This window comes from Neoarius graeffei, chromosome 1 (genome assembly GCF_027579695.1).
Source record: "Neoarius graeffei isolate fNeoGra1 chromosome 1, fNeoGra1.pri, whole genome shotgun sequence".
Lineage (NCBI taxonomy): Eukaryota > Metazoa > Chordata > Actinopteri > Siluriformes > Ariidae > Neoarius > Neoarius graeffei.
In genome coordinates this window covers 43,970,105-43,996,434 of record NC_083569.1, presented here as the reverse complement: position 1 = coordinate 43,996,434, position 26,330 = coordinate 43,970,105, and the positions used below count along the sequence as shown (strand labels likewise).

The 26,330-nt window shown below is 42.4% G+C and overlaps 1 protein-coding gene across 1 annotated transcript in view; it reads left to right on the top strand.

Annotated features, from left to right (window-relative positions):
- The first annotated feature begins 6,155 nt into the window (after nucleotides 1-6,155).
- nol7 (nucleolar protein 7) overlaps nucleotides 6,156-26,330 on the top strand; it is a 28,443-nt gene continuing 8,268 nt past the window's right edge. The window contains exons 1-6 of the mRNA XM_060932299.1: nucleotides 6,156-6,327; nucleotides 11,256-11,316; nucleotides 11,439-11,494; nucleotides 16,386-16,411; nucleotides 16,520-16,580; nucleotides 17,191-17,312. Of these exons, the coding sequence (XP_060788282.1) occupies nucleotides 6,164-6,327; nucleotides 11,256-11,316; nucleotides 11,439-11,494; nucleotides 16,386-16,411; nucleotides 16,520-16,580; nucleotides 17,191-17,312 (490 nt within the window). The 5' untranslated portion in view covers nucleotides 6,156-6,163. The remainder of the gene's footprint in view (nucleotides 6,328-11,255; nucleotides 11,317-11,438; nucleotides 11,495-16,385; nucleotides 16,412-16,519; nucleotides 16,581-17,190; nucleotides 17,313-26,330) is intronic.

The following is a 26,330-nucleotide window of genomic DNA, read 5'->3' as shown; positions in this document are numbered from 1 at the left end:
CCTGGCGGATTCAAATTGTTCCGCCTGTGGAGTCGTTTCCCGGCGTTTTAATGTGCACGGACAGTGCATCCGCAATGACAACGATATGGACACGGTCTAATGTAAACACCACCTATGTGTCAGCCCTGTGATGACCTGGCGACTTGTCCAGGGTGTACCCCGCCTTTCGCCCGTAGTCAGCTGGGATAGGCTCCAGCTTGCCTGCGACCCTGTAGAACAGGATAAAGCAGCTACAGATAATGAGATGAGATTTTCCACACTGAAATGCATTTTTAACATCATGCTCGTCTTGTTAAATGACAAACACAAGTTTGTTTTAAAAGAAACAAAGTGCAAAGGGCTCACATTCAATGAGGCACAAAACTAAAAAAAACCAGCGGCCCAACATTAAGTGCAACTTAATGAGATACTTGTGGTTTTGCCTGCTGGCACACAACAGACTGGATATCAATGTCAATCTTTGTGCATCCAATCCGCATCAAATGAAAAAGAGCATCATCCGTGAGTCTGTTCCTCTCTTTTGACTTAATGTGCTTCATTGTTGAAAAGCTGCTCTCACAAATGTAAGTGCTCCCAAACACGCTGGCCATTGACGGAGCAAAATCTCTGAGGAGTGGAAAACGTGCCTCTGGTAGCAGTCTCCAAAATGAAATTCCCCTCTCGTTGCACTTTGCTTGAAAATACGGATCTGACTGCAACTCTCAGAGTTCAAGCTGCAGTTCTGATGGTTGCTCGCTGACAGCAGCAGAGACGGGGTCTGTGAATAGCGCAATTCGTGGTTTCATCACATGAAAATCTTGGAAACGATCGTTAAACTGCTCCTGCAATTTTTCAATGTCGGCCCGATACTTCTGAAGTAGTTTCTTGCACCTGGGGTTATCTTTTCGTATCTCCTCACAAGCGGGAAAGCGTGCCAGATTTGGATGATGGGAAGAAAATCCTTCTATGAACAGGTTGAGTTTACGCTGGAATGCGGTTATGTGCGCATACAGATCGCAAACAGTTTGGTCTCTCCCCTGCAAGTGCGTGTTAAGGTGGTTGAGATGCGAGGTGATGTCTGTCAGAAAGGCCATGTCGCAAATAAACTGTGTGTCTTTGAGTTTTCTGCAGTCGGTGCTTGTATCACCACTAACACTGTCCTCCAAGAACACTGGTAGTTCAGAGCGCAGCACAAAAAAACGCTCCAGACACTTCCCTCGCCTCATACATCTGATCTCAGTGTGCATTTGTAAACCCCCATACGCGGCGTCCACTTCATCCAAAAAGGCAATGAACCTCAACCTCCTGTGACAAAGGGACCTGTTCCCCCCTCTGATGAGATTTGTTACTTTGGTCACTAAATCCATAACGTGGCTAAAGTTCAGTGTCTTCGCGCAGAGGGCTTCCTGGACAGATAAAATGCATGGCATGTTAAAAAAATATTTTTGTCTTGCCATGTCAAACTCAGGCCTATATCTCACAGTTAATATGAGGCTACTCACCTGATGTATGATACAGTGCAGTATAGGGCAGTTTACCCCGCTCTGTCGGAGGAGCCCTGCGAAACCTCTGTGTCTTCCCTGCATCGCGGGTGCGCCATCCATAACAACAGTTGACAGCTTGTCAAAGCCACCATATCCACTTGCAACACCGTCAACGGCGTTGAATATATCGGTGCCCTTAGTCATATCATGCAGAGAAACTAATTTTAATAGCTCCTCGTGCACTTCAAATCAACTGTCAATACTTACTTAGTCCTCTTCGCCCTCTCAGGAGCACAGGGCTTCAGTGAGTAGTCTCCAGCGTTTCCGGTTCTTTGCAATTTTCTTCGTCTCTTGCCAGCTTTGTCTTGGTGCGGTATTTGGGGGACAGAAGATTCAGTCTTTTGGACGTCATGGGCTGTCCCCTTCCAGAGTTGTCATCTATTTGGTTTACACGTCTCTTTCCGCAGGTTACTCCGGCAGTTGGAGACTTTCTCGTTGAGGTTTTCATAATCAGTTGTAATCCACCTATGGGTGATTAGCCCAAGGGCTTTGCATGCACCAATTAGCCTCAGGGATTGTGGACGTACTCCATGTTGCCCTGAGTTCACCCCTGCACCACGATGAGGCACACTGACCGAGGACAGTGTGGGGACTGCAGCGATGCTGCAAGCTCCCTAGGTGCTCTGACTTCGCAGGGTCAACTGTCAATAGTTCTTGTAAAAATCAGTAGCTGGCTAACATCCATCACATCTGTACTCTCATCCAAAGCCAAAGAGAAGTACTTGCAGTCATGCATGACTTTTCTCAGCTTAATTTCGACATGACCGTGAATGTCAAAAATTCTGCGAGTCACTGTGCGTCGGGACAAAGAGACCGTTTCAAAGTGTTTAACTATCTTATCGTCACCAAAAGCTTTAGCCATTTCCATGGCGCACACCTTGACAATTTCCCCATCTGACAATGGCTTCTTTGCTTTGGCAAGCTCAAGTGAAACAGCATAAGAGGCTTTGAGTGCTGATTCCTGTGTAGTTGTGGCTCTGGTGAAAAGTTGCTGTTGTTAGTTTACTTTCGATTTGAGGTCGGCTACGACAGCGGCCCTTGCAGCTCCAGTGTACTTCTCATATTTAACTTTGTGCAAGGTGTTGTAGTGGCGACTTGAAGAGATAATCTGCTTCCCATCTTGACTGAAAGGTATGGATTTCTTGATCGAGTTATCTTTTTTTTTTGCACTGCTAGTAGCCATGGATCTCTTGTCTCTCTTCCTCGCTGAAGGGGGTAAGGCCCAGGGCCCCGATATTGTTTGCATAGGAAGCGCCCTCTATCGGTCAACAGTGTAATTACAACAGTGTAAAAAAAAAAAGGCCGTGCTTAATTTTTTTCCCTGATAATTAATAAATGATCTACGGGCTGCACTGAGTAAGGAGGCGGGCCGCCAGTTGCCCATCCCTGCTCTAAATTGACTGTAGGTGTGAATGTGAGTGTGTGAAAACCAAAAAATGTTTCATATTTTAGATTCTGGGCGGCACGGCGATGTAGTGGTTAGCACTGTTGCCTCACAGCAAGAAGGTTCTGGGTTCGAGCCCAGCGGCCGGTGAGGGCCTTTCTGTGTGGAGTTTGCATGTTCTCCCCATGTCTGCGTGGGTTTCTTCCGGGTACTCCGGTTTCCCCCACAGTCCAAAGACATGCAGGTTAGGTTAACTGGTGACTCTAAATTGACCATAGGTGTGAATGTGAGTGTGTGAAAAAAAAAACATTTTTCATATTTTAGATTCTGGGCGGCACGGTGGTGTAGTGGTTAGCGCTGTCGCCTCACAGCAAGAAGGTCCGGGTTTGAGCCCCGTGGCCAGCGAGGGCCTTTCTGTGTGGAGTTTGCATGTTCTCCCCGTGTCCGCATGGGTTTCCTCTGGGTGCTCCGATTTCCCCCACAGTCCAAAGACATGCAGGTTAGGTTAACTGGTGACTCTAAATTGACCGTAGGTGTGAATGTGAGTGTGAATGGTTGTCTGTGTCTATGTGTCAGCCCTGTGATGACCTGGCGACTTGTCCAGGGTGTACCCTGCCTTTCGCCCGTAGTCAGCTGGGATAGGCTCCAGCTTGCCTGCGACCCTGTAGAACAGGATAAAGCGGCTACAGATAATGAGATGAGATGAGATGAGATGAGATGAGATGAGATGAGATTCTGGGTGGCACGGTGGTGTAGTGGTTAGCACTGTTGCCTCACAGCAAGAAGGTCCTGGGTTCGAGCCCCGTGGCCGACGGGGACCTTTCTGTGCAGAGTTTGCATGTTCTCCCCGTGTCCACATGGGTTTCCTCCGGGTGCTCCGATTTCCCCCACAGTCCAAAGACATGCAGGTTAGGTTAACTGGTGGCTCTAAATTGACCGTGAGTGTGTGAAAAACAAAAAATGTTTCATATTTTAGATTCTGGGCGGCACGGTGGTGTAGTGGTTAGCACTGTTGCCTCACAGCAAGAAAGTTCTGGGTTCGTGGCCAGTGAGGGCCTTTCTGTGTGGAGTTTGCATGTTCTCCCCGTGTCCGCGTGGGTTTCCTCCGGGTGCTCCGGTTTTCCCCACAGTCCAAAGACATGCAGGTTAGGCTAATATGAGATGGCCTTGAGCGGGGTTGTTTTACAATCAGGGTACGCAAGCTAAAAATCACATTTAACACTTACCGTATTATCTTCAATATCAAAAGGCTTGACTAAATAAACTCGGTTGTTTATTGTAGCCCTGTGATAGCTCTATTTACCATGCAAAAAAAATTTGGTGATAACGTTATTTTTGGTGAATGTATGGCAATATGTGTCATATTTAGCAAAATTACTCGTGTCATTTAGAAAAAGTGCTTTTTTGACCACAGGTAGCTCCAAAAGGGATGCACTTAAATCATTCTTTATACCATAAAACAAATATTTGGTTCCATATCATTGGAAACATAGTTAAGTTTTAATGTTGAATGCCAGTAAGTTTTCAGACTATTTTGATCAAATTAGTATGTAATTGTGTCCAAAAAAAGTCCTCTCCGAGACAGCTAATTTTTCAATATAAAATAACATATCTAAAATGATTACTTTCATCCTAAAATGTGGTCAAGATATTGGGACATAAATATTAGAGACAACTAACACAAAGCTTACAGCCTTCTATTTAAAAGCACTATGGAAGTAGTGGATTCTGAATTGTCAAAAAAAAAAAGTCCTCTCCGAGAATCACTTCATTTGTTTCTCCCATCTTATAGCAGATTACACAAAACTACCATACACACACGTCAAAAAATGACCTGAAATCTGTTCTTTAACTTGTCCTTCACTTAAAAACTGATACAAGAACCAGTTTGAATCAATTTGAATTTTGGACCCCTGTGACACAAACTTTGTACCCTGATTGTAAAACAACCCAGCGAGGCCCCTAACTCCCAACTGCTCCCTGGGCGCTGTTAGCATGGCTGCACACTGCTCTGGGTGTGTGTGTGTGTGTGTGTGTGTGTTCACTGCTTCAGATGGATTAAATGCAGAGAGGAATTTCACAAGTGTGTGATGAATAAAGTTCTTCTTGTTTCCAAGTTGAAACATGTCTGTGAAGATTCTCAGTCATCCAGGTCATGGTAAACTGTGGGTGGTAAAAGAGAGCAACTGGACTTGCTTGGAGATTCTTGAAGACGTTTCACCTCTCATCCGAAAGGCTTCTTCGGATCTGTCTGACTGGTAGGGAGCATCAGGTATTTATCCTCTCATGGATGAAAAGCTCATCTAAGGTGTCATTGAGTCATCTATTGGTGTGGGTCACTGGGGGCTGGTTCTGAACGGCCTCAAGAGTCGTTAGGATGATCAATAGAATCAATGAGCTTTTCATCCATGAGAGGATAAATACCTGATGAATACCTGATAAATACCTGATAAATACCTACAGTCAATGATGAGATCTGCATCTCATCATTGCTGAGGAGTGTGCTCCCATCACCCAATCAAGCATCCAGCCAGAGCAGGTCATGATATATTTTTTTACCATATTAACATGCCATTGTGTGTTATGCCTGATGTAAAGACTCTCGTCTCTGCGAGCCTACCACACAGATTTAATACTTGTCATTTTTAGGGCATACCTAACAACGTGTTTTCTTTCTCTCTCTCTCTCTCTCTCTCTCTCTCTCTCCCCCCCCCCCCATCTGTCCCTCTGAGTTACATGTTGATCCTGGGATTGAGATGCTGGCCTCTTCTGCCCCTCGGACCTGCTTGATCCATCCTGGTGCCCTGTGTCTGGTCGGAGTTTTATCGCCCCACTCCTGTGAAGGACGGGCCCCATGAGGACAGTTGAGGGTTATACCTGTTAAAACTGTTAATATTATAGTCAGGCTGTCTGTTGTTGCCCAAATGAGGATGGGTTCCCTTTTGAGTCTGGTTCCTCTCGAGGTTTCTTCCTCATGTCGTCTGAGGGAGTTTTTCCTTGCCACCGTCGCCACAGGCTTGCTCATTGGGGATAGATTAGGGATAAAATTAGCTCATGTTTTAAGTCGTTCAAATTCTGTAAAGCTGCTTTGCGACAATGTTTATTGTTAAAAGCGCTGTACAAATAAACTTGATTTGATTTGATTTTCCAAGTTGAAGCCACATCACGCTCCAAACCGCTAGGGGGCGACGTTTTACGCACCACCTGCTCCGTTTTTCATGTAGTTTGTTCGTCTTTAATATTTGTCGATTTCAACATGGCGAAGAATCAACGTGGGGACTCAGGGTTCATGTCAGAGAAGGAGCTAAGTGAGAAAATGTCTGATTTGAGCGACGATGAAGGACCGGAGGAAGTCAGATTCGACGACTCGAAAGCAGTGGCGCTGAAGAGCGTTAAAGACGCGCGGGACTCAATCAAAAGGTATTCCGGTCTGTCTGGGGCTGTGAACCCGCCTGCTCACACGTTCATCAGAACTCAGCCCCTAAATCACTCCTTACGGGTAATACAGTGGCGTGTTTAGCACACAGGAGCCGGTATTCCTTCTCTGTAGTGAAACTATATCGGAAGTAGCGATTATAGAATTTCGACCTGCTGTCTTTACCTGTTAATCAGTCCAAATACGGTTTGGGAGTCGATTCCCGAAAGAGTCGATTCCCAAGACTCGAGAGTCGACTCTTAAGGTATGATGAGAAAAAGAAAAGAAAGCACAACTTTATTCATCACACACTTGTGAAATTTTCTCTCTGCTGCATTTAACCCATCTGAAGCAGTGAACACACACACATACCCTGGGCAGTGGGTGCTTGGTGGGATATCAGCTTTTACAAATGGAATGACAGGGTTTCTATATGTATTGACTTACTTTGAGCTAATGTTGTCAGTGATCTCACCTTTTACAAATGGAATGATAAGGTTTCTAGGTGGAATGACATACTTTGAGGCAATGTTATCAGTGATATCAAATTAACAAATGGAATGACATTGTTTCTAGGGTTAGGGTTAGGTTATAGGTGATATCACTGATAACATTGCCTCAAAGTATGTCATTCCACCTAAAAACACTGTCATTCCATTTGTAAAAGAGCAATTCCAGCGTTATGGACGCGACACTTGAACTCAAAATGGCAACAAATGACCCAGTGCATGTTTTATTGTCTCCCAGTATTTAAACAGGTGTTGCATATTTTAAGGCTGTACCATACTGGAGAAGTGATAGAACAAGAACAATTCCCATAGTACATCTAGGGCATGCCAGAAAATGCCAATAAAAGATGCGTTATGGATCTCATCTCATCTCATTATCTCTAGCCGCTTTATCCTGTTCTACAGGGTCGCAGGCAAGCTGGAGCCTATCCCAGCTGACTATGGGCGAAAGGCGGGGTACACCCTGGACAAGTCGCCAGGTCATCACAGGGCTGACACATAGACACAGACAACCATTCACACTCACATTCACACCTACGGTCAATTTAGAGTCACCAGTTAACCTAACCTGCATGTCTTTGGACTGTGGGGGAAACCGGAGCACCCGGAGGAAACCCACGGGGAGAACATGCAAACTCCGCACAGAAAGGCCCTCGCCGGCCACGGGGCTCGAACCCGGACCTTCTTGCTGTGAGGCGACAGTGCTAACCACTACACCACCGTGCCGCCTTGCGTTATGGATGTGACAGAAAAAGTATCACTTTTCTTGGGTGACTGTACATTTTTATCAAACTCTGTGAAATTGTAAACATAATGTCGAAATGGAGATATCCATTTGATAGAGGGGTCCAAGGTGAATATTAAAAAAATCTTTGTTTAAAATGTTTTGTATTTCATGCAGAGTTTCGGAAGGAAAAGTCAGCGTTATGGATGTGACGAAATTCCGTTATGGATGTGACGCGTCTGAAATAGACATGGCATATGTTTAGAAAATCAGCAATTTAACCACCATAACCCTTTGAAAAACTCTCTAAATATCAGCTAAAACTATCAATAAATAATATTTAGGATGGCTATTGTTTTGCTGTTTTGTGGATTTTAGCATAACATCTCTGTGGCTTGTGGCAAAATTGTACATGATCAAAGTTGATTTTAGCTTGGGTTTTACATTATAAGAAAGAAAGACTGACAGTGACGTATTAGGTTGGTTACACATTGGTTCAGCTTGTTCACATCTGTAAAATACAGGCCTAGGTGATATCTCTGGGAGTGGTTTTGATGTATTACATGTTGCTTTATTTTTGCATGGTGAGGTTGACATTTACATGGAATTGCCCAAAAGGTGATATCACTGATAACATAACCTAAAAGTATGTCATTCCACTTAGAAACAATGTCATTCCATTTCATGAGTTGAAAGCATGTCATTCCACCTACATTTCAATCGTTATTCCATTTATAAGAATCTGAATGACAAGGGACCATTTATTGTTCAAATCACTAGCTGTCATTCGTCATTCCATTTCATGCGTCATTCACTTTAGGGAGTCCCGCAGCCATGCTAATAGCTGTTGGGAGTTAGGGGCCTCGCTCAAGGCCTGTCCCATATTAACCTATGGAAGTCTGAAAACTTACTGGCATTCGACATTAAAACTTAACTTTGTTTCCAATGATATGGAACCAAATATTTGTTTTATGGTATAAAGAATGATGTAAGTGCATCCCTTTTGGAGCTACCTGTGGTCAAAAAAGCACTTTTTCCAAATGACACGAGTAATTTTGCTAAATATGACACGTATTGCCATACATTCACCAAAAATAACCTTATCACCAAATTTTTTTTGCATGGTAAATAGAGCTATCACAGGGTTACAATAAACAACCAAGTTTATTTAGTCAAGCCTTTTGATATTGAAGATAATAAGTGTTAAATGTGATTTTTAGCTTGCGTACCCGGATTGTAAAACAACCCTGCTCAAGGCCATCTCATATTAGCCTAACCTGCATGTCTTTGGACTGTGGGGGGAAACCGGAGCACCCGGAGGAAACCCACGCGGACACGGGGAGAACATGCAAACTCCACACAGAAAGGCCCTCACCGGCCACGGGGCTCGAACCCAGGACCTTCTTGCCGTGAGGCGACAGCGCTAACCACTACACCACTGTGCCGCCCCATAGCCTTTTATTATCCCACAAGGGGAAATTTATATTGTTACAGCAGCAAAATATATAAAGAAAAAAGATAAGGCAGTGAAGGAGTAGTGCGAAAGTAGTAAGTATACAAAAAAAGGGGATATATATCTGGGTCCGTCTCAGAAACTGGTCTCTCATTTGGGACATTATGGTCAAAAAATAAATTTTTTCTAATTTTACTTTTTTTTTTTTGCATTTACCGAACACTCAATGTTTCTTTTGTCATGTTTAATAAGAATAAAGAGAGTGTCTTATTTTTTGGATTACAGTTCAAATGCTTTTGTAAAATTGATTTTCATATAAAATAACTCCATCATGAAGAATTAAAGCCTCTCCTTCACAGATGAGTGAAAATATTGAATAAATTTCCTCTTTTTGATTGCTTGGGTTAAAATGCCAAGTTATGATGACTGAATTGATTATTCACTTAAATATGAATAATATGATACATTTTGGGGATTTGCTATGGCGAAATAGGACACAATGGAAAAATCAAGAACACACCGGAAAGATGAGAATAACGGCGGTGGTAAAAGAAGAGCGACTGTACCGGCTGAAGATTGCGCGGGTCTCTGCTGCAGCACGCGAGCAACGCGACATCACTACCGCACCGGATGGAGCGCGAGGCAGGGGCGGGGCAAAATGACTGGCCGTAGATTCTATCAAAAGTTCGATCTAAATTGACCATGGTTGCAAAATATTGGCCAAAAATACGCAAACACTACGAAATATGAAAATAAGATGAAAAAGAAACATTCTATTGCCTTATACTGCAAGACTAAAACAAAATAAAACTGTCAACTCACCTTTTCAGGGGGCGTCGTGGCTCAGGTGGATGGGGTGCCGTGGGTCCGGGGACCCGGGTTCGGTTCCGGCCTGGGGTCATTTCCGGGGTCATTGGACGTCATGTGCAGGCGGTCTGTCAGCTCATATACCCTGAGTCGAGAAAAACAAAATGGTGGCGCTTGCTGCTGAACCAACCGAGGACGAAATAAAAACTGTACTCGTCAACAAAACCTCAAAAAAAAAGCAACAGAATATGGAATAAATGTATTTGATGGCAAGACTTTTTTTTTTTTCAAGAATTTATTCTTCTAGGCTAGAAGAATAATAAATTCTTGAAAAATTAAAAAGACGTTTGTCGGACGTTTTGTATCAGAGTTTTATTTATCAAATTGGCAAAAAATAAAAATGCAGTTTCTTAAAGGCCCCGTCACACTTATTCGGAATTAGCAGGAATCAAGCAGAACCAGCCAGAATGAGAGAATTTTCAAAATTCGTGCCACATTCGGGCGGGAATTTCAAACTGACCAACATTCTTACAGCTTTGTAAGAATGCCATTTGAATACTTAGAATGCGCTTCGAACCCGCCTCGAATGATTCTTGCACATTCCGGGTGTATTAGCTTTCGAATGCAGTTCAAATGTAGTTGGAACACAGTAGGAATACCTAGAATGCAGTAAGAATATTAAGAATGCACTTCGAATACCGTACGAGTGCGGTTCGATTGCTGCCCGAATACCACCCCTAGTCTGGTCGGAAGGTGCCTCGAATGCAGTCAGAACACTCCCGGAATAGCCGCCGAATATGTTTCGAACGTTTAAGAATTCAAAGAGAATGCCGCTCGAATACTTAGAATGTACTTCGAATATCCCGGAATATACGAAGAATTTTCATTCCGGCTCATTCAGGACATTCTGGAAGGATTTGAAGTGGCTTGCCATTTCGATTTTTCCCTCAAACATGATCAGAACGTTTCGAATGCTGTTAGAATGCCGTAAGAATATTTAGAATGCAATTAGAATTCACTTCAAATGCCGTTTGATATTTCTCCTCTTCGAATGCACCTTGAATGTTTTGAGCATGAGCAAAACATTCGGGCCGGCCATAAGAATGGGCCCGAATGTTTGGAATGCAGTCAGAATTTTTAAAATGCACTTCGAATATCCCGGAATATACAAAGAATTTTCATTCCGACGGCATTCCGCCTCTAGTGTGACTATACCCTAAAATCCAGTGAATGTGGTTAGAATAAAACGGTTATTCCAGTCAGTCAGTCAGTCTCCTCATACATGGCTTATAGCCGACTCGGCGCTACGGGCCTCGTCTGCTCATGTACGACTCGATTTCGTGGAATAACTATTAAATATTTACTAGTTACATGAAGCATTTATATCTAAACAACGAACATGTTTCAGATGTGTAGTGATGATACTTTACTGTTTATCAGGGGAAAAGAGTTGCTGAAGGAGAAGAGGCGGAAAAGACAGTTGCTTTTCCAAGAACAGAAGGTATAAAAAAATTTTGAACAGTAAACTCTCATATTTAAGCAATGCTTGTGACCTTAAATTAATTTTTTTGTCTGTTTTTATGAGAAGTTTTAATGACTAATATCATGTCTAATGCTTTGAAGAAAGCCAGACTTTTACCCGAAGCTCTCTTGGAAGAATTTGACACCGTGGCCCAGAAGTAAGTGATGTTTTTATACTCGCGTGTGTATATATAAAATAGACACACACACATGTAAATAAATAAAAAAAAGTGTTTTCCCCAGAAAAAATTAAAGCCCTAAATTCTGGCATGATAATACACAGACAGTAATTGAGCGCCAATGGCACGAAAGCGTGAAGTGAAACTAGGGGGTTTCTGGGGGCATTCCCCCCCCCGGAAAATGTTTTGAAAATAGATGTTCTCAGGTGCATTTTCAGGATCTCTGAGAGGTTTTAGATACATGATTATAGTATAGATTTTACCAGCGTTTCAATGATTTTCTGACCTAAATCGTATTATTTGTCCGTCTGGTGGGGGATGACATCGTCAGCCGATGAGATTGCTTATAATGGATCAGAAAATTTCAGACGTTTTCTTTCGATGTTTTTATTGGACGGTTTGAACACGTGATCTTGACGTAGCCAACAGATTACAGTTTGTTTACATCATACCACACGGACATTACTTTGACAGAATCAACACAAACATTGGGGAAAAAAAGGCCGCTTGTTTAACACAAATATCAATCAATATGTAAATGGATCTGTTATTTGCTCTCCTACGTATCTAGTTACTTGTGGGTAGGAAATTTAACGTATTGGTATAAATCTAAGCGTATTGGATTTTAACTAAAGCGACTAAAGGCCAATTTATGCTGACAACCCAGTCCTCGCAGATAGCGTTGCAGACAGTGTCTGCGTAGCCCCCCCACCTTCGCAGACGCTCTGCGCGCACCTCCCAAAAATTGTGACCGCCGCAGAAGCCTCGCAGACAGCGTCGCAGACAAGAGGGCTCTGATTGGTCCACTCTACATCCGCTGTACACGCACTTCCGCTTCCCTACTTTCCCGGTTTGGTTTGTTTTCACGACCGCCATTTTTAAAAACACGAGCGAAGATGGAGCAGCACGAAGAGCGGTTGATCGAGGAAGTGAGGAAGTACGTACATCTATACGACTCCAGTTCTAGTCATTATAAGTAACCGGAGGATAAACACTCCACTAACCACACCCACCAACTACTCCTAGCGACTTCGCGCCCCCTTGCGTTGTGCCGGTGAATAACATCGCGCACGCCTATTACTCCCCGCTCAACGATAAATTACAACTGTCTGCGAAAGCCTTGTCGCAAGAGCATGCAGAGGCCTTAAGCGTATCAGCAGGCAGAGCAAGACGTTTTGGGGAAAACCATGTGTGTATATATAGTGTGTGTGTGTTAGGGTGGTCCCCCAATTTTTTTTTTTTAGGATTTTGTTACGACCACCTTACCTTCTTTTTACATTGCCTAAAAGAAGTTAGTGTGAAATTTGGTTAAGATTGAACAATGTTTCGAGGTGCCACAAAGCCATTAAAGTTTTCACTCAAGACACAATATAAAATAATGTGGCTTATTAACTGTTTCATATTAATACAAACAATACAGTAATATAACTTCCTGTGTTCAAATCAGGGCTTTGAACCGGTTCAAGGAACGAAAACCGGGAACTTTTTCTATTTCACATGGAACAGAAACGAAACCAGAAACTTTATTATTTTTTATGTTCCGGAACAGAAACGTTTATTAAAAATAATGGTAACCGGTTAATACTGGTTTTTATAAGTTTCCGTAGCCTACAAATAAAAAAGTTATTCTTCTCCTGCGCAAGTTTCTATGACCCGCTGGGGTTCACTTCCTGTATGACGTTCGCTGACTGAATGTAGAGCGCGGGAGGGTGGACTACTATCACGTCTCCACATCTTAAATAAGAGGTAAATATTGCAGTCTATCGTTATTCAAAAACGTCAATTTCAAACACGATATCAATATACGGTATTTGTCCACGTTAATGAGAGGCTCGCGAACATTAAATGACGTTAACCTCTGTTAGCCTATCAGTGCATAGGGCCTGACTAGCCTTTGGTAACACACTAAATGAATTATCTTTCATTTTTGGCACTTTTTCTGTTTGTGTAGATGGGAAGACATACTGAGAATCCAAATCGCCAACATTTTAAAAATAATTGTTTTGAATTATTTCTTGTCTTATTTAATGAAGGTTGTAATAGAATTCGCCTACATTTGGCTTAAGCTGGATGAGACAGAGACATAATTTTATAGCCATTTGTTAAACAGCTGACAGGGAGCGTAATTAACTGTTCCGGGAACGAAATTTTTTTGTTCTGACCGGTTCGGGAACGTCTATTTAATGGTGGAACCCAAAACCGGAAACGTTAAAATCCCGTTTCTGTTCGGAACGAACCAATAGGAGAAAAATTCTGGTTCAAAGCCCTGGTTCAAAGTAACAATAGCTATTACTTGTCTGTGATTTTCTAAACCCTTGGGTATTCTGGTATCTTGTGGAGATAAAAGAACACACTAAGGACTTCCCTATGGTCATGAGCTTTGGGTAATGACCGAAAGAACAAGATCGCGGATACAAGCGGCCGAAATGAGTTTCCTTCGCAGGGTGGCTGGGTGCTCCCTTAGGGTGAGAAGCACAGTCACTCGGGAGGAGCTCGGAGTAGAGCCGCTGCTCCTCCACATCGAGAGGAGCCAGCTGAGGTGGCTTGGGCATCTTTTTCGGATGCCTCCTGGACGCCTCCCTGGGGAGGTGTTCCAGGCATGTCCCCCTGGGAGGAGGCCCTGGGGAAGACCCAGGACACGCTGGAGGGACTATGTCTCTCGCAGGGATTAAAGTTCTCCGGCACCATGCCGGATTTCCGGTTTGTAGTGATTGCCCGTGGATTTAAAAAAATAATAAATCGAAAATAAATTGACGGCAATTAAAAAAAAAAAAAAATGACCGTCGAAATCCCTCTTGTGTTTGTCAGCCAATGGTAGTAAAGGAGCGCTCTGAAACTGACAGTATTAGCCAATCAGAAGAAGAATGGGGCGGGTCTAAGGAAAGCCTTTACCCCCTCTCATTTCTTCCTTGCTTCGATGCGGTGCAGTGCTGAAGATCGACACGGAAAGTCACCTCGCGCCGTTACGGCTCCATTCAACGGAGAGAGGGTAAAAAGTAAAAAAAATAAAATAAATGAACTTTTGTGTTGGAGAGAAGGGCGAGGGAGAGAGAGAGAAAACGGAATTGCATGGTGGCGTGGGCAAAATGCAGTTCGTGAACTCTGGGGCAGATGTGACGACCCTAGAGAAAGGTGTTAAAAATAAATGGCGCTGGGCATGGCTGGAGGAGACTGGGCGAGATGGCAAGCCATTTAGAAATTGGTGCAAGAAGTTGGGCATACCAGGCGCTTGCTACTGCACGCTATGTTCCAGGAAGATAATTTACGGATCCAGTGGCAAAAAGGTGCTACGTACACACGAATTAGACCTTGGCCATCAAGCTGCTGTCCGTGCGGTCCCACACACCACACGCTTGCCGGGAGCTACGGCAACAGCTGCAGTGCCAACATCAATAACTGACCGAGTGTGCGAATTAAAAATAAGGGTGTGTGCTTTCCTCGCAGAACACGACCTGTCATTCACCCTTGCTCAACCCCTGGTCGACCTATGCATATAGGTACATACAGGTGGTAGATATAGTAGATGCACTTTTGCCATCTTCTGGCCGTTTTTGGTATTGGATTTTCAAAAGTCAAATTTAATTTTCCATTCATGCAATCTCTGATCCCATGCCCCCACAAACCCCCTGGTATGGCTTGAAAATAAACACACAATCCAAAACACGTGCACACACACACACACATATATATATATATATATATATATATATATATATATATATATATATTAGTTTCTTGCCTGTGTCGACAAAGTTCAGGCTCAGGATTTTTTTTTGCTTTAATCCCTGGTCTCTCGGCTGGCCTGGGAACGCCTCGGTGTTCTTCCCGAGGAGCTGGCCGAGGTGTCTGGGGAGAGGGGAGTTTGGGCTTCCATGCTCAGACTGCTGCCTCCGCGACCCGGTCCCGGATAAAGTGGAAGAAGACGAGACGAGACTAAGGACTTCCCTAGCAGAAGGAAGCTTTCTCCCAGACAGTTCCTTGGAAGTGGGACCAATTAACCAAACATAATTGTCCTTTCTGGTTTTGTGCTTTGCACCACCGGTACTACTTGTATCACTGTTGCTAGCCATCTGAAAAACATAGAAAGAAAACCATTCACAACTTCATCAGCATATTACGATCAGTGCTCATTGTTTAAGAACCCCTTAGTGCATGAAAGTTAACCTTCTATCAGTCTATAAACTCTTCCTGCCTCTTCTTTTTCATAGAAGTGGCATATTCCCTCTAGAACTGTGACTTTTTGGGGATTTGAGATCTTCTCTGCAACAGTCTACGCACCAACTAATGTTAATGGCTTAACCCGATTTGCAACCTCGTGTGGCACCTCTAAATATTAACCACATCACATTATCTCTAGCCGCTTTATCCTTCTACAGGGTCGCAGGCAAGCTGGAGCCTATCCCAGCTGACTACGGGCGAAAGGCGGGGTACACCCTGGACAAGTCGCCAGGTCATCACAGGGCTGACACATAGACACAGACAACCATTCACACTCACATTCACACCTACGGTCAATTTAGAGTCACCAGTTAACCTAACCTGCATGTCTTTGGACTGTGGGGGAAACCGGAGCACCCGGAGGAAACCCATGCGGACACGGGGAGAACATGCAAACTCCGCACAGAAAGGGCCTCGCCGGCCATGGGGCTCAAACCCGGACCTTCTTGCTGTGAGGCAACAGCGCTAACCACTACACCACCGTGCCACCGGTGGTCGGAATGTTTTGGTAAAAAAAAATATTTTCCCATACATTTCGGGACCACCCTAGTGTGTGTGTGTGTGTATATATAATGTATAAATAAACACTCTCTTTTTAAAATTTATATTGGCTTTAATCATTGTCTTTTCACGTTGTTTTCGTTTCTTCTAGACAACCAACGTTGCCAAATGAGAAAGGTAACCTCTAAAATTCAACTCCGATCAGATCGTGCACTTTTTTTGTTGGTAGACTGTAACTGGGTTGTAAGTTTACTTTGAGTTCTTGGAGGTTATTTTGTCCTGCAGGTAAGGCACAGAAAGTGAAGGTGAAAAAAGTGAAGAAGCCAAAGAAAAGGAGGTCGAAAAGGTAGGCTGAAAACTCTCGCATACAATTTGAACTAGATTTTCATTCGCACGATTAGGAGGACGCATACAGAGCAAAATTGAATCCGTGTGCTTTGAACGCATGTGATGTTGATTAGAACGCAAATTGTATTAAACTGCAGCTTGCTGCCAGTACGGCTGTGCAATGGGGTGTTTTTTTTTTTTTTGGGGTCTTAACATTGCTACAGAAGGTAGTGAGTTGCTGTGAGTTCATCACTGACTGATACTCCGAGCTCAGTGTTTCAAAAATGGGATTAGGATGATTAACTCAATAAAATATTGCTTTTTTTTATTAATTTATAAGACAAGGACTTGGAACTTTTTGTGATTCAGCTCTAATTTGTGAGTTACTGTTTTTAAGATGCGTAGGAAAATGAACCCTTCTGGTTCATAAACAACATTGCAACATGAAGCCCTGGTTTACTTCGTTGTCTTACAATACTGATTCACAGCCCGAACGCTAATCGAACCCAGCTGCTGTAGAAAACTGAGCTTTGTTCCTCCCTGTAACATTTTTTTCGCTTGTTTCTGAAATGACACAAAACACCATTTTTTGCACAAGGAGCAGGGGAAGATCTCACAGCCTGTTTTAGTTTGCAGGAGAACTGCACGGTGATGCGGGTGAAGGACAGACGTGGCAGTACCTCGATGCAGAAATCAGCCATGGCGTTCATCCGAACTCGTCTGTATGGTCCAGGAAGTCAGAGAACAACCAGTAAGGAAACAGCAAGCAAGCGTATATGTGTTTAATGGAAAACTCCATCCTGAGACACGTCAAATCTGTTTATGTTGAAGTACATAATTAGGAGTGCGCATAGTGTTTTTGTTTTTTTTGTTAATGCTGTATTTTCATTATTCCTCTGAGAAGTTAGCGGTTACGATAACTTGAGTAATAAGACAGAAAAATGTAACCATCTCAAACATGTCGGCTTTACATTTCTTATTTCACTCCTGAAAACAAGAGTGAGAGCTTCTATTTATTCGGGATGAGAATCACCAGGGACCGCCCGATACGATATCACGATACCTAGGTGCCGATTTGATTTGTAATACGATTCTGTAAGTATCGTGACTTTTGATGTTACAATTTTAAAATATTAAACCATGGGTGGGGGGGGAGTCAAACTGAATTGAAACTTTTTTTCAAATGTTCACTCCTCAGTAACCAAAAGCAGCATTTAAAGCGAGACGGCCTTTCGATTTGGTCATTGTGATACACTGGTGCTTGAAAGTTTGTGAACCCTTTAGAATTTTCTATACTTCTGCATAAATATGACCTAAAACAACAACAGATTTTCACACAAGTCCTAAAAGTAGATAAAGAGAACCCAGTTAAACAAATGAGACAAAAATATTATACTTGGCAGTGTTTCCCACAGACCAGGTAGCAATTTGTGGTGCTCCACTGTGCCGATGAGGGAATCGTGCGCGGTGGTGTCGTGGCGGTCGGTGGAGTCGGTCATTGGGGTGTATGCAAAGTGTTTACAGCGGGCACACAGTATTTTTCTTCAGAGTCACCTGCTGGGACTATTTTAAAGCTACAAGAAGCATTTGAGATTATTCAGTTCAATCTAAATTCTTTTAAGTTCTTTAAGAGAAGACAGCTAACACAATTTTTACCAGAACCCTGCCTGGTTTCATTCCTCGACCCAACTTTACATTACAGGGCAGGCCATTAGTTTGCTGGGCTTGATGTTGGTGGAAAACCTGTCTTTTTAAATTTATGAAAATTACTCACCAAAATTGAAGTTAAAGTTTAGTTTTTACTAGAGATGCACCGATTGCAATTTTTTGGGCCGATTCCGATTTCCGATTTTCCATGGAGTGTGACCTGCCGATTCCGATTTCATTTTTTCCAACCACTTCACAGCACACACAAAGACTATTTTCTTTTTATCTTTTCTTTAATAGAACATTCTGCCAGATTTTCAGTAATAAATTTTCAACACCTCAGAGGTTGAAAACAAACAAAAAGACATTGTTCTTTGTAAAATCTTTCTTCATGTTTGGTATTAACATATTAATTCCTGAAATAGGAAATTCTCACACTTTTTTTTCTTTTCCCATCCAATATCTGGCACAAAAACAACTTCCCCCTCATATATTATTTGCCTACTGCTATGGAACACACTTTCATAAGCCTATTTATAGATCTGAAAACGTATGCCTTATAGAACAACCCATTTCTTCATTCAGTATCAGAATACAAAAATAATTTCCAGTCATACTTGTACCATAGCCATTCTATCATCCTTGTCAAATATGTATTTGTAGAGTAATTTCCAATGGAATCAAGTGCAACTAAGGTCATAAAACAAACAAAGACATTTTTTTCTTCTTTCTCTCTCTTTGTACAAATCTAACGAGATGTTTGGTAATAGGCTAACGTATTAATTCCTGTAATGGGAAATTCACATAACCACAAACGTTTTCTTCTTTTCACATCCAATATCTGGCACAAAAAAAATTCACTATATTTGGATATCCAAATATAGTGAATTATTATTATTTTTATTTTTTTTAACGGCACGCGCGCCGGAGCCAGTTAGGCGCGCAGGACTGACGCTGTTCTGCGCAAGCACAACACAATCGCACTAGAAAGCATGTTCAAGCTGCCAGTGTAGCTGCAGTCTTTTTAGTTGCGAATTACAAGTATTTCCACTTTCATCCCTATGTGATACACAAGTTTTGATCGGCAGAAAATCAGCATATTTTAATTTTGACCGGCCGGTCACCGGTTGCGGCCGATGACGTGAAAATCGGGCGATTCCGATCAGCAGCCGGTCAATCGGTGCATCTCTGGTTTTTGCCTTTTTGGTGGCAATCTTTCAATCATTCTTTAGTTGACATTCAAGGAATAAATTGCAAAAAACAAGCTGGAGGTTTTTATTTTAAATATTGAACTCAACACTTACCTCAACCAATACTAAAATGAAATAAATAGTATAATGTAATAAAATATCATAATTAGATGTAAGAAACCACTTATGGTAACACCAAGGCAGCTAATAATAATGAAAAAGCATTACCCTAATTGGTGCAAAGCCTGCATGCCCTATCAGAACATTTAATTCTGCATGGCTTTCTGAAAAAAAACTCAAGTGCCCTATCGTAAGGGAAGTCATTGCTGAAGCGGGATAAACGGGATAATGCAATAAGGCCAGTTCCTCACGTCAAGCTGCTACTGTGTGCATCAAAATTGGTTTATAGCCTGACTCAGGGATGTCCGTTTCCTGTAAGCCAAGAAGGCTATGATAAAGCTCCTCACGAGCACGACGTAGGCTACCTTTTAAAATAAGGGGTCGGAAGGCGAATTGGGAAGGCTGCTCTATTTTTAGTTAGCCTAACAGGCCTATTTGCAGTCCGGGTATATGCGCAACGGCAGGCCTGTGTACACGCCTCTCCGTCTCTCTCGCTGTGTGTGGGTGCGCGCGTGCGTGAATGAGAAGAAAGAGCACTATGAATGAACGGAACGATACGCAACGGAATTTTTTTTTTTTTCAAAATCTCAAGTCTGATTGTGTGGCGATAGGAATCCATTGTGTGGCGCTGCGCCACACAATGGTCTATGTATGGGAAACCCTGCTTGGTCATTTATTTATTGAGAAAAATGATCCAATATTACATATCTGTGAGCTTTGCTTTCAGTATCTGGTGTGACCCCCTTGTGCAGCAATAACTGCAACTAAACGTTTGCAGTAACTGTTGATCAGTCCTGCACACCGGCTTGGAGGAATTTTAGCCCATTCCTCCGTACAGAACAGCTTCAACTCTGGGATGTTGGTGGGTTTCCTCACATGAACTGCTCGCTTCAGGTCCTTCCACAACATTTCCATTGGATTAAAGGAGATACGCAGAGCCTTTATTTTTAAATAAATTTCTGAGTGGATAGTATCTCCATCCCTGACTCTTCTATGCTGCATAAATGGGAATTAAAAAAAAATAAATAAATAAAAATTTTTTATTTATATATATATATATATATATATATATATATATATATATATATATATATATATATATATATATATATAAAATTTTTTTTTTTTTTTTTTGAGAGTTAAAATCGACCGCAGAGTTGGCATTGGAGCTGTCCCGCTCAGCCAGCCCTGAGTGCGTGACGTCACAGCGGGAACCGGTTTTAAGGCCGAGGCCTTTTACAGCTATAGACCAAAGTCATATAAATAATTTATGGTGAAAGTAAGAAATAGCGTTACCGACTCGCTCAACTGAGACTGATTTGACTCTCATTAAAACAGGATGGGTGTTATAACTTATGCAACATACATGTACATGCATGCATTTTCACTGATAAAATGTAAAAGGCGAATTAAATAATCAGATGAACTGAGACAATCACATTCTGAAGCAAATTAAATAATCTTATACCGCTAACTTAAACACACAATACAAGTTACATGGATTAATCTAAAAGCAGGTAAACAAGTGGTGTTTTTGTTTTGTATCCAAATGAGAGTCGGAGCTTATCCGTCTGTGTTCTCGCTTCTTGAAGGCCGACCTTGTGGCCGGCTGTTTTGAAACAATCTGACTTTCAGTTGTTCGTTCAGTTCTCTGTTCATTCACTTCTTCCGTATAAGGGCGAGATGGCAGCGATATCCAGTTTAGAAATCAGACGGCTGCTCCACTCATTCTCCATTACGGACTGCTCAGACAATTCCTAAAACCCGGGACGGAACAGGATGTCACCGGTTTTAGCAACAACCACGGGGAGGTCACTGCCTGAGCGATGTGTCATGTCCCATTCCATCCCGGGTTTTACCAACAACCCTCGGTTCACTCTGGGAGAACTGGTGCAACTAAAGTCTCTTGCCTTTAAAAAAAAAAATAAAATAAAATTTATAAAACCCCAAAATAAATACTTTCCTTTTCTTGTAGTTTTATTTAATTGTTGGTACTGCACCCTCTTTCAGTACGGGCTTATAGCCAACGCTCCTCAACAGATCAGAGGTCTCGTACGAGTCTTCAGTAAAATGTGCAGAGCAGAGGAGAGACCACTTCGTAGGCGCCCAATGTGCCCGTGAACTTCTCGCAAAACGCGTCCAAATCTTTGCAGTTTGAACATTCTTGGGCCATGAATGCAACGGAAATCCACCTTCTGTCATGTTGCTGCACCGGCCAGCAACACATCTACGTGTCATGGCGATAAATTAGCTCAAAATGGGGGATCGGAGTTGCAGTCAGCTCTGTGTTTTAGTATAGTGGAAATGGCGATGAGACCGATAGACTTCCTGCTGTGACATTACGGATGTCAAGGTCATTCACTCAGACCGCTACCTATATAAATCACTTTAATCATAAAAATTACTATATTAGATTTATTGTTAACGTGTAAAACTATTCCTGTGCCATTCTTGAGGTCTCAAGGCTTTTATAAACAAAAAGTGAGGCCATGGCTCTGCGTATCTGCTTTAAGGTCAGGACTTTGACTTGGCCATTCCAAAACATTAAATTTCTCTTCTCATCTCATTATCTCTAGCCGCTTTATCCTGTTCTACAGGGTCGCAGGCAAGCTGGAGCCTATCCCAGTTGACTACGGGCGAAAGGCGGGGTACACCCTGGACAAGTCGCCAGGTCATCACAGGGCTGACACATAGACACAGACAACCATTCACACTCACATTCACACCTACGGTCAATTTAGAGTCACCAGTTAACCTAACCTGCATGTCTTTGGACTGTGGGGGGAAACCGGAGCACCCGGAGGAAACCCACGCGGACACGGGGAGAACATGCAAACTCCGCACAGAAAGGCCCTCGCCGGCCACGGGGCTCGAACCCGGACCTTCTTGCTGTGAGGCGACAGCGCTAACCACTACACCACCGTGCCGCCCAACATTAAATTTATTCTTCTTTAACCATTCTTTGGTAGAACGACTTGTGTGCTTAGGGTCGTTGTCTTGCTGCATGACCCACCTTCTCTTGAGATTCAGTTCATGGACAGATGTCCTGACATTTTCCTTTAGAATTTGCTGGTATAATTCAGAATTCATTGTTACATCAATGATGGCAAGCCGTCCTGGCCCAGATGCAGCAAAACAGGCCCAAACCATAATACTACTACCACCATGTTTCACAGATGGGATAAGGTTCTTATGCTGGAATGCAGTGTTTTCCTTTCTCCAAACATAACGCTTCTCATTTAAACCCAAAAGTTCTATTTTGGTCTCATCCGTCCACAAAACATTTTTCCAATAGCCTTCTGGCTTGTCCACGTGATCTTTGCCAAACTGCAGACGAGCAGCAATGTTCTTTTTGGAGAGCAGTGGCTTTCTCCTTGCAACCCTGCCATGCACACCATTGTTGTTCAGTGTTCTCCTGATGGTGGACTCATGAACATTAACATTAGCCAATGCGAGAGAGGCCTTCAGTTGCTTAGAAGTTACCCTGGGGTCCTTTGTGACCTCGCCGACTATTACACGCCTTGCTCTTGGAGTGATCTTTGTTGGTGGACCACTCCTGGGGAGGGTAACAATGGTGTTGAATTTCCTCCATTTGTACACAATCTTTCTGACTGTGGATTGGTGGAGTCCAAACTCTTTAGAGATGGTTTTGTAACCTTTTCCAGCCTGATGAGCATCAACAACGCTTTTTCTGAGGTCCTCAGAAATCTCCTTTGTTTGTGCCATGATACACTTCCACAAACATGTGTTGTGAAGATCAGACTGTGATAGATCCCTGTTCTTTAAATAAAACAGGGTGCCCACTCACACCTGATTGTCATCCCACTGATTGAAAACACCTGACTCGAATTTCACCTTCAAATGAAGTACTAATCCTAGAGGTTCACATACTTTTGCCACTCCCAGATATGTACTATTGGATCATTTTCCTCAATAAATAAATGACCAAGTATAATATTTTTGTCTCATTTGTTTAACTGGGTTCTCTTTATCTACTTTTAGGACTTGTGTGAAAATCTGATGATGATGTAGGTCATATTTATGCAGAAATATCGAAAATTCTAAAGGGTTCACAAACTTTCAAGCACCACTGTATATGTTTATTTCTGTAATATCTAAAAATATCAGGCCATTCTGTTTCTGGGAAGTTATTTAATTTGAGGGGATTCCTGAGCAAATAATGTGCATGAAATCGCTCGCTTTGCGCAGTCAAGCAGACAGAGGAAGTCCTTGTGCACATGCGCAGGTTTACTTTTTTTCTTCTTCTTTAGGGTTTTATGATAGCTGGCATCCACAGTGTTGCATTACTGCCATTTACAGGTTTACCTTTGACCGTGCACTGACAGTTCCATCATTCTGTCGCTAAACAAACAGCTGATCACACCGAGGTGCTCGCTGACCGCCGATATTTATTAGTTTGGTCCTGCGTTTCCTTTCCTTCGCAACATAACATCTTTTCTTCTCACTTTCGTTACTTTAGTTTGTCTTTCACGTTTCATTCGCATGCTCATGTCCTCTGTTCTCTCCTGTTTCAGATTTGTATCCCACAATGCCTTGCGTGAAGGGGGAAAGCCCACCATGTGATGCATGACGTAGTATCTTGTATTGGGTCATGGTGAAGCAGGAAAAAAATAGCAGCGAATTTAGGGCCACGTGGCCATAAATTCATTTATTGTTCTATTTAAAAAAAAAAAAAAAAAGTAATAAAATTGTTAGTCTGTGATTTGAATTCAGTAGCTTTTGCTCACTAAACAAAAATAATTGGGTGTTGGGGAAAATTTCTTTTTATGACCTAAACTTGAAAAATCTGAAAGGCAGTCTAGCTTTAAACCGTACAAAATAACGTCAAATACAACAGCATAAAATTTAACTTAATTATCTATAAATTAAAAATCAGTCAATTTTGGACTCAATGTAGTGATGCATGAATCGTGATACATAACTGAATTGAATTTCCCCATCTCTATTTATATACCATATAAACATCATAGTCGAGGTCATATTTAATGAGAAATCAAACTAAAACAAAATTTCAAAGGTTGCTCTGCAGTGCCTAAAAGCCGAGCTCCTGATGAGCAAAATGTTTGCAAGGGCACAAAATCAACCTGAATAGGAAAATATCGTATATGAACCATCGAATTGTGTAGTGTATTTTGTCAATAAATTGCTGCATTGTCTTGTGACAGTGATACCAATAATGAGATACACATCGCAGTTACGATACATATTTATTCCTTTCTTTGACACTGTATGCCATGCTCCAGAAACAACACCACGACAGTTATTATGGTGTGACTCTGCTGGGTGCCTGGTGGACAGCAGTGAACCAGCGCTTTCACTTTCAGGGATGCAAATGGCGCGCCTTTTGGCGGATGCCGCCTTTTTCACGGCTGTCTGGGGGACTTCTGTGAATCACGCAGATCCGATGAGGGTTTTTTTTTTGGGGGGGGGAGTGCACACGTAAAGCCAATTGGCTGCGCGCCATTATCTGCTGCTGGCTGCACTTCACTGCACGCGCAAGGATTTCCATCAGTCCAACGTAAGTTATGCAAGTTACGTAATTGGCTTTACGTGAGCAGCTTTCTGATTTACTGTTTTCTTCTTATACTTCCTATGTTTCATGGACTGTAACGGCATTTGCTTATTTAGTAATTTTAATACAGAATTTACTTTGATGAAATTATAATCAGACACTCCAACGCCCCCCCCCCCCAAAAAAAAAAAACTCATCGGATCTGCGCGATTCACACAAGTCCCCCAGACAGCCATGAAAAAGGCGGCATCCGCCAAAAGGCGCGCCGTTTGCATCCCTGCACTTTACAGCATTACTGTATAGTTATCATTGAGTGTCGGACAGTTATCTGGTTCCATCTGTCACATCCACATGCTTTGGAGCTCGGACGGAACACAGCCAGACTGTAAAGTGCGTGCATGCCATTAGGACTAATTACCATGCACCTGTTCCTGATTAGAATGCAATCACAGCGCATACGTGTATAAAGGACTCTCAGTAACACACAAGCTGTGTCCGAAATTACTCTCATTCATTCCCTACTCCCTATATAGAGGACGATATAGTGAGCTCATTGGTAAAATGAAAAAACACTTTCGGATACTACTGTCGCGCCGTTATTTACGTCATTACTGTCGCACAATTAAAATGTGCCAGATCAGTCGGCTGGTGGGTTTTCAAAATAATAAAGCCATTTTATACTGAGCGCATTTCCCACATTTAATAAATACAAAGTACCTGCATCTTTCAGTTCTTTTAAATACTTTTCTTCTTTGCCGCTGCCTTTTATTCAATCAAACTTGAGGTTTTTGATTAATTCCTCGCTCTGCACTGAGATTTTTTATTCTTGTATTTTGTTTTATTTTAGCTTATTTTCTCTTTTTTTTTTAAAAATTGTACTTGAATATCCATTCATAACACGTTTCTTCCTTCTGTCCATTCACCCCAATACACGCCAGTATTATTGCCGTTTTCACGCCGCAACATATACAGTTGTCTCGTGCCCGTTGTCATAAGGAAAAACAAACTACTGCTATACTCCAATCTAAAATACCTCACGGTCCTTATGAAACAGCTTTTACAGCTTTTCTCTCAGTGCGACTGCAATGCATGATATTGCTTGGTTAGTGCCCATCGGTTGTACACTACTTTTCACGGTGCATTGTGAGATACTAGGAGTGCACTATATAGGGTGTAATAATTCTCACTATACATTCGGACAGCACTACAAAATGGCGAACTCACTATATAGTGAGTGATTTCGGATACAGGGACAGCTTTGTATTTTGTATCGCTTTTC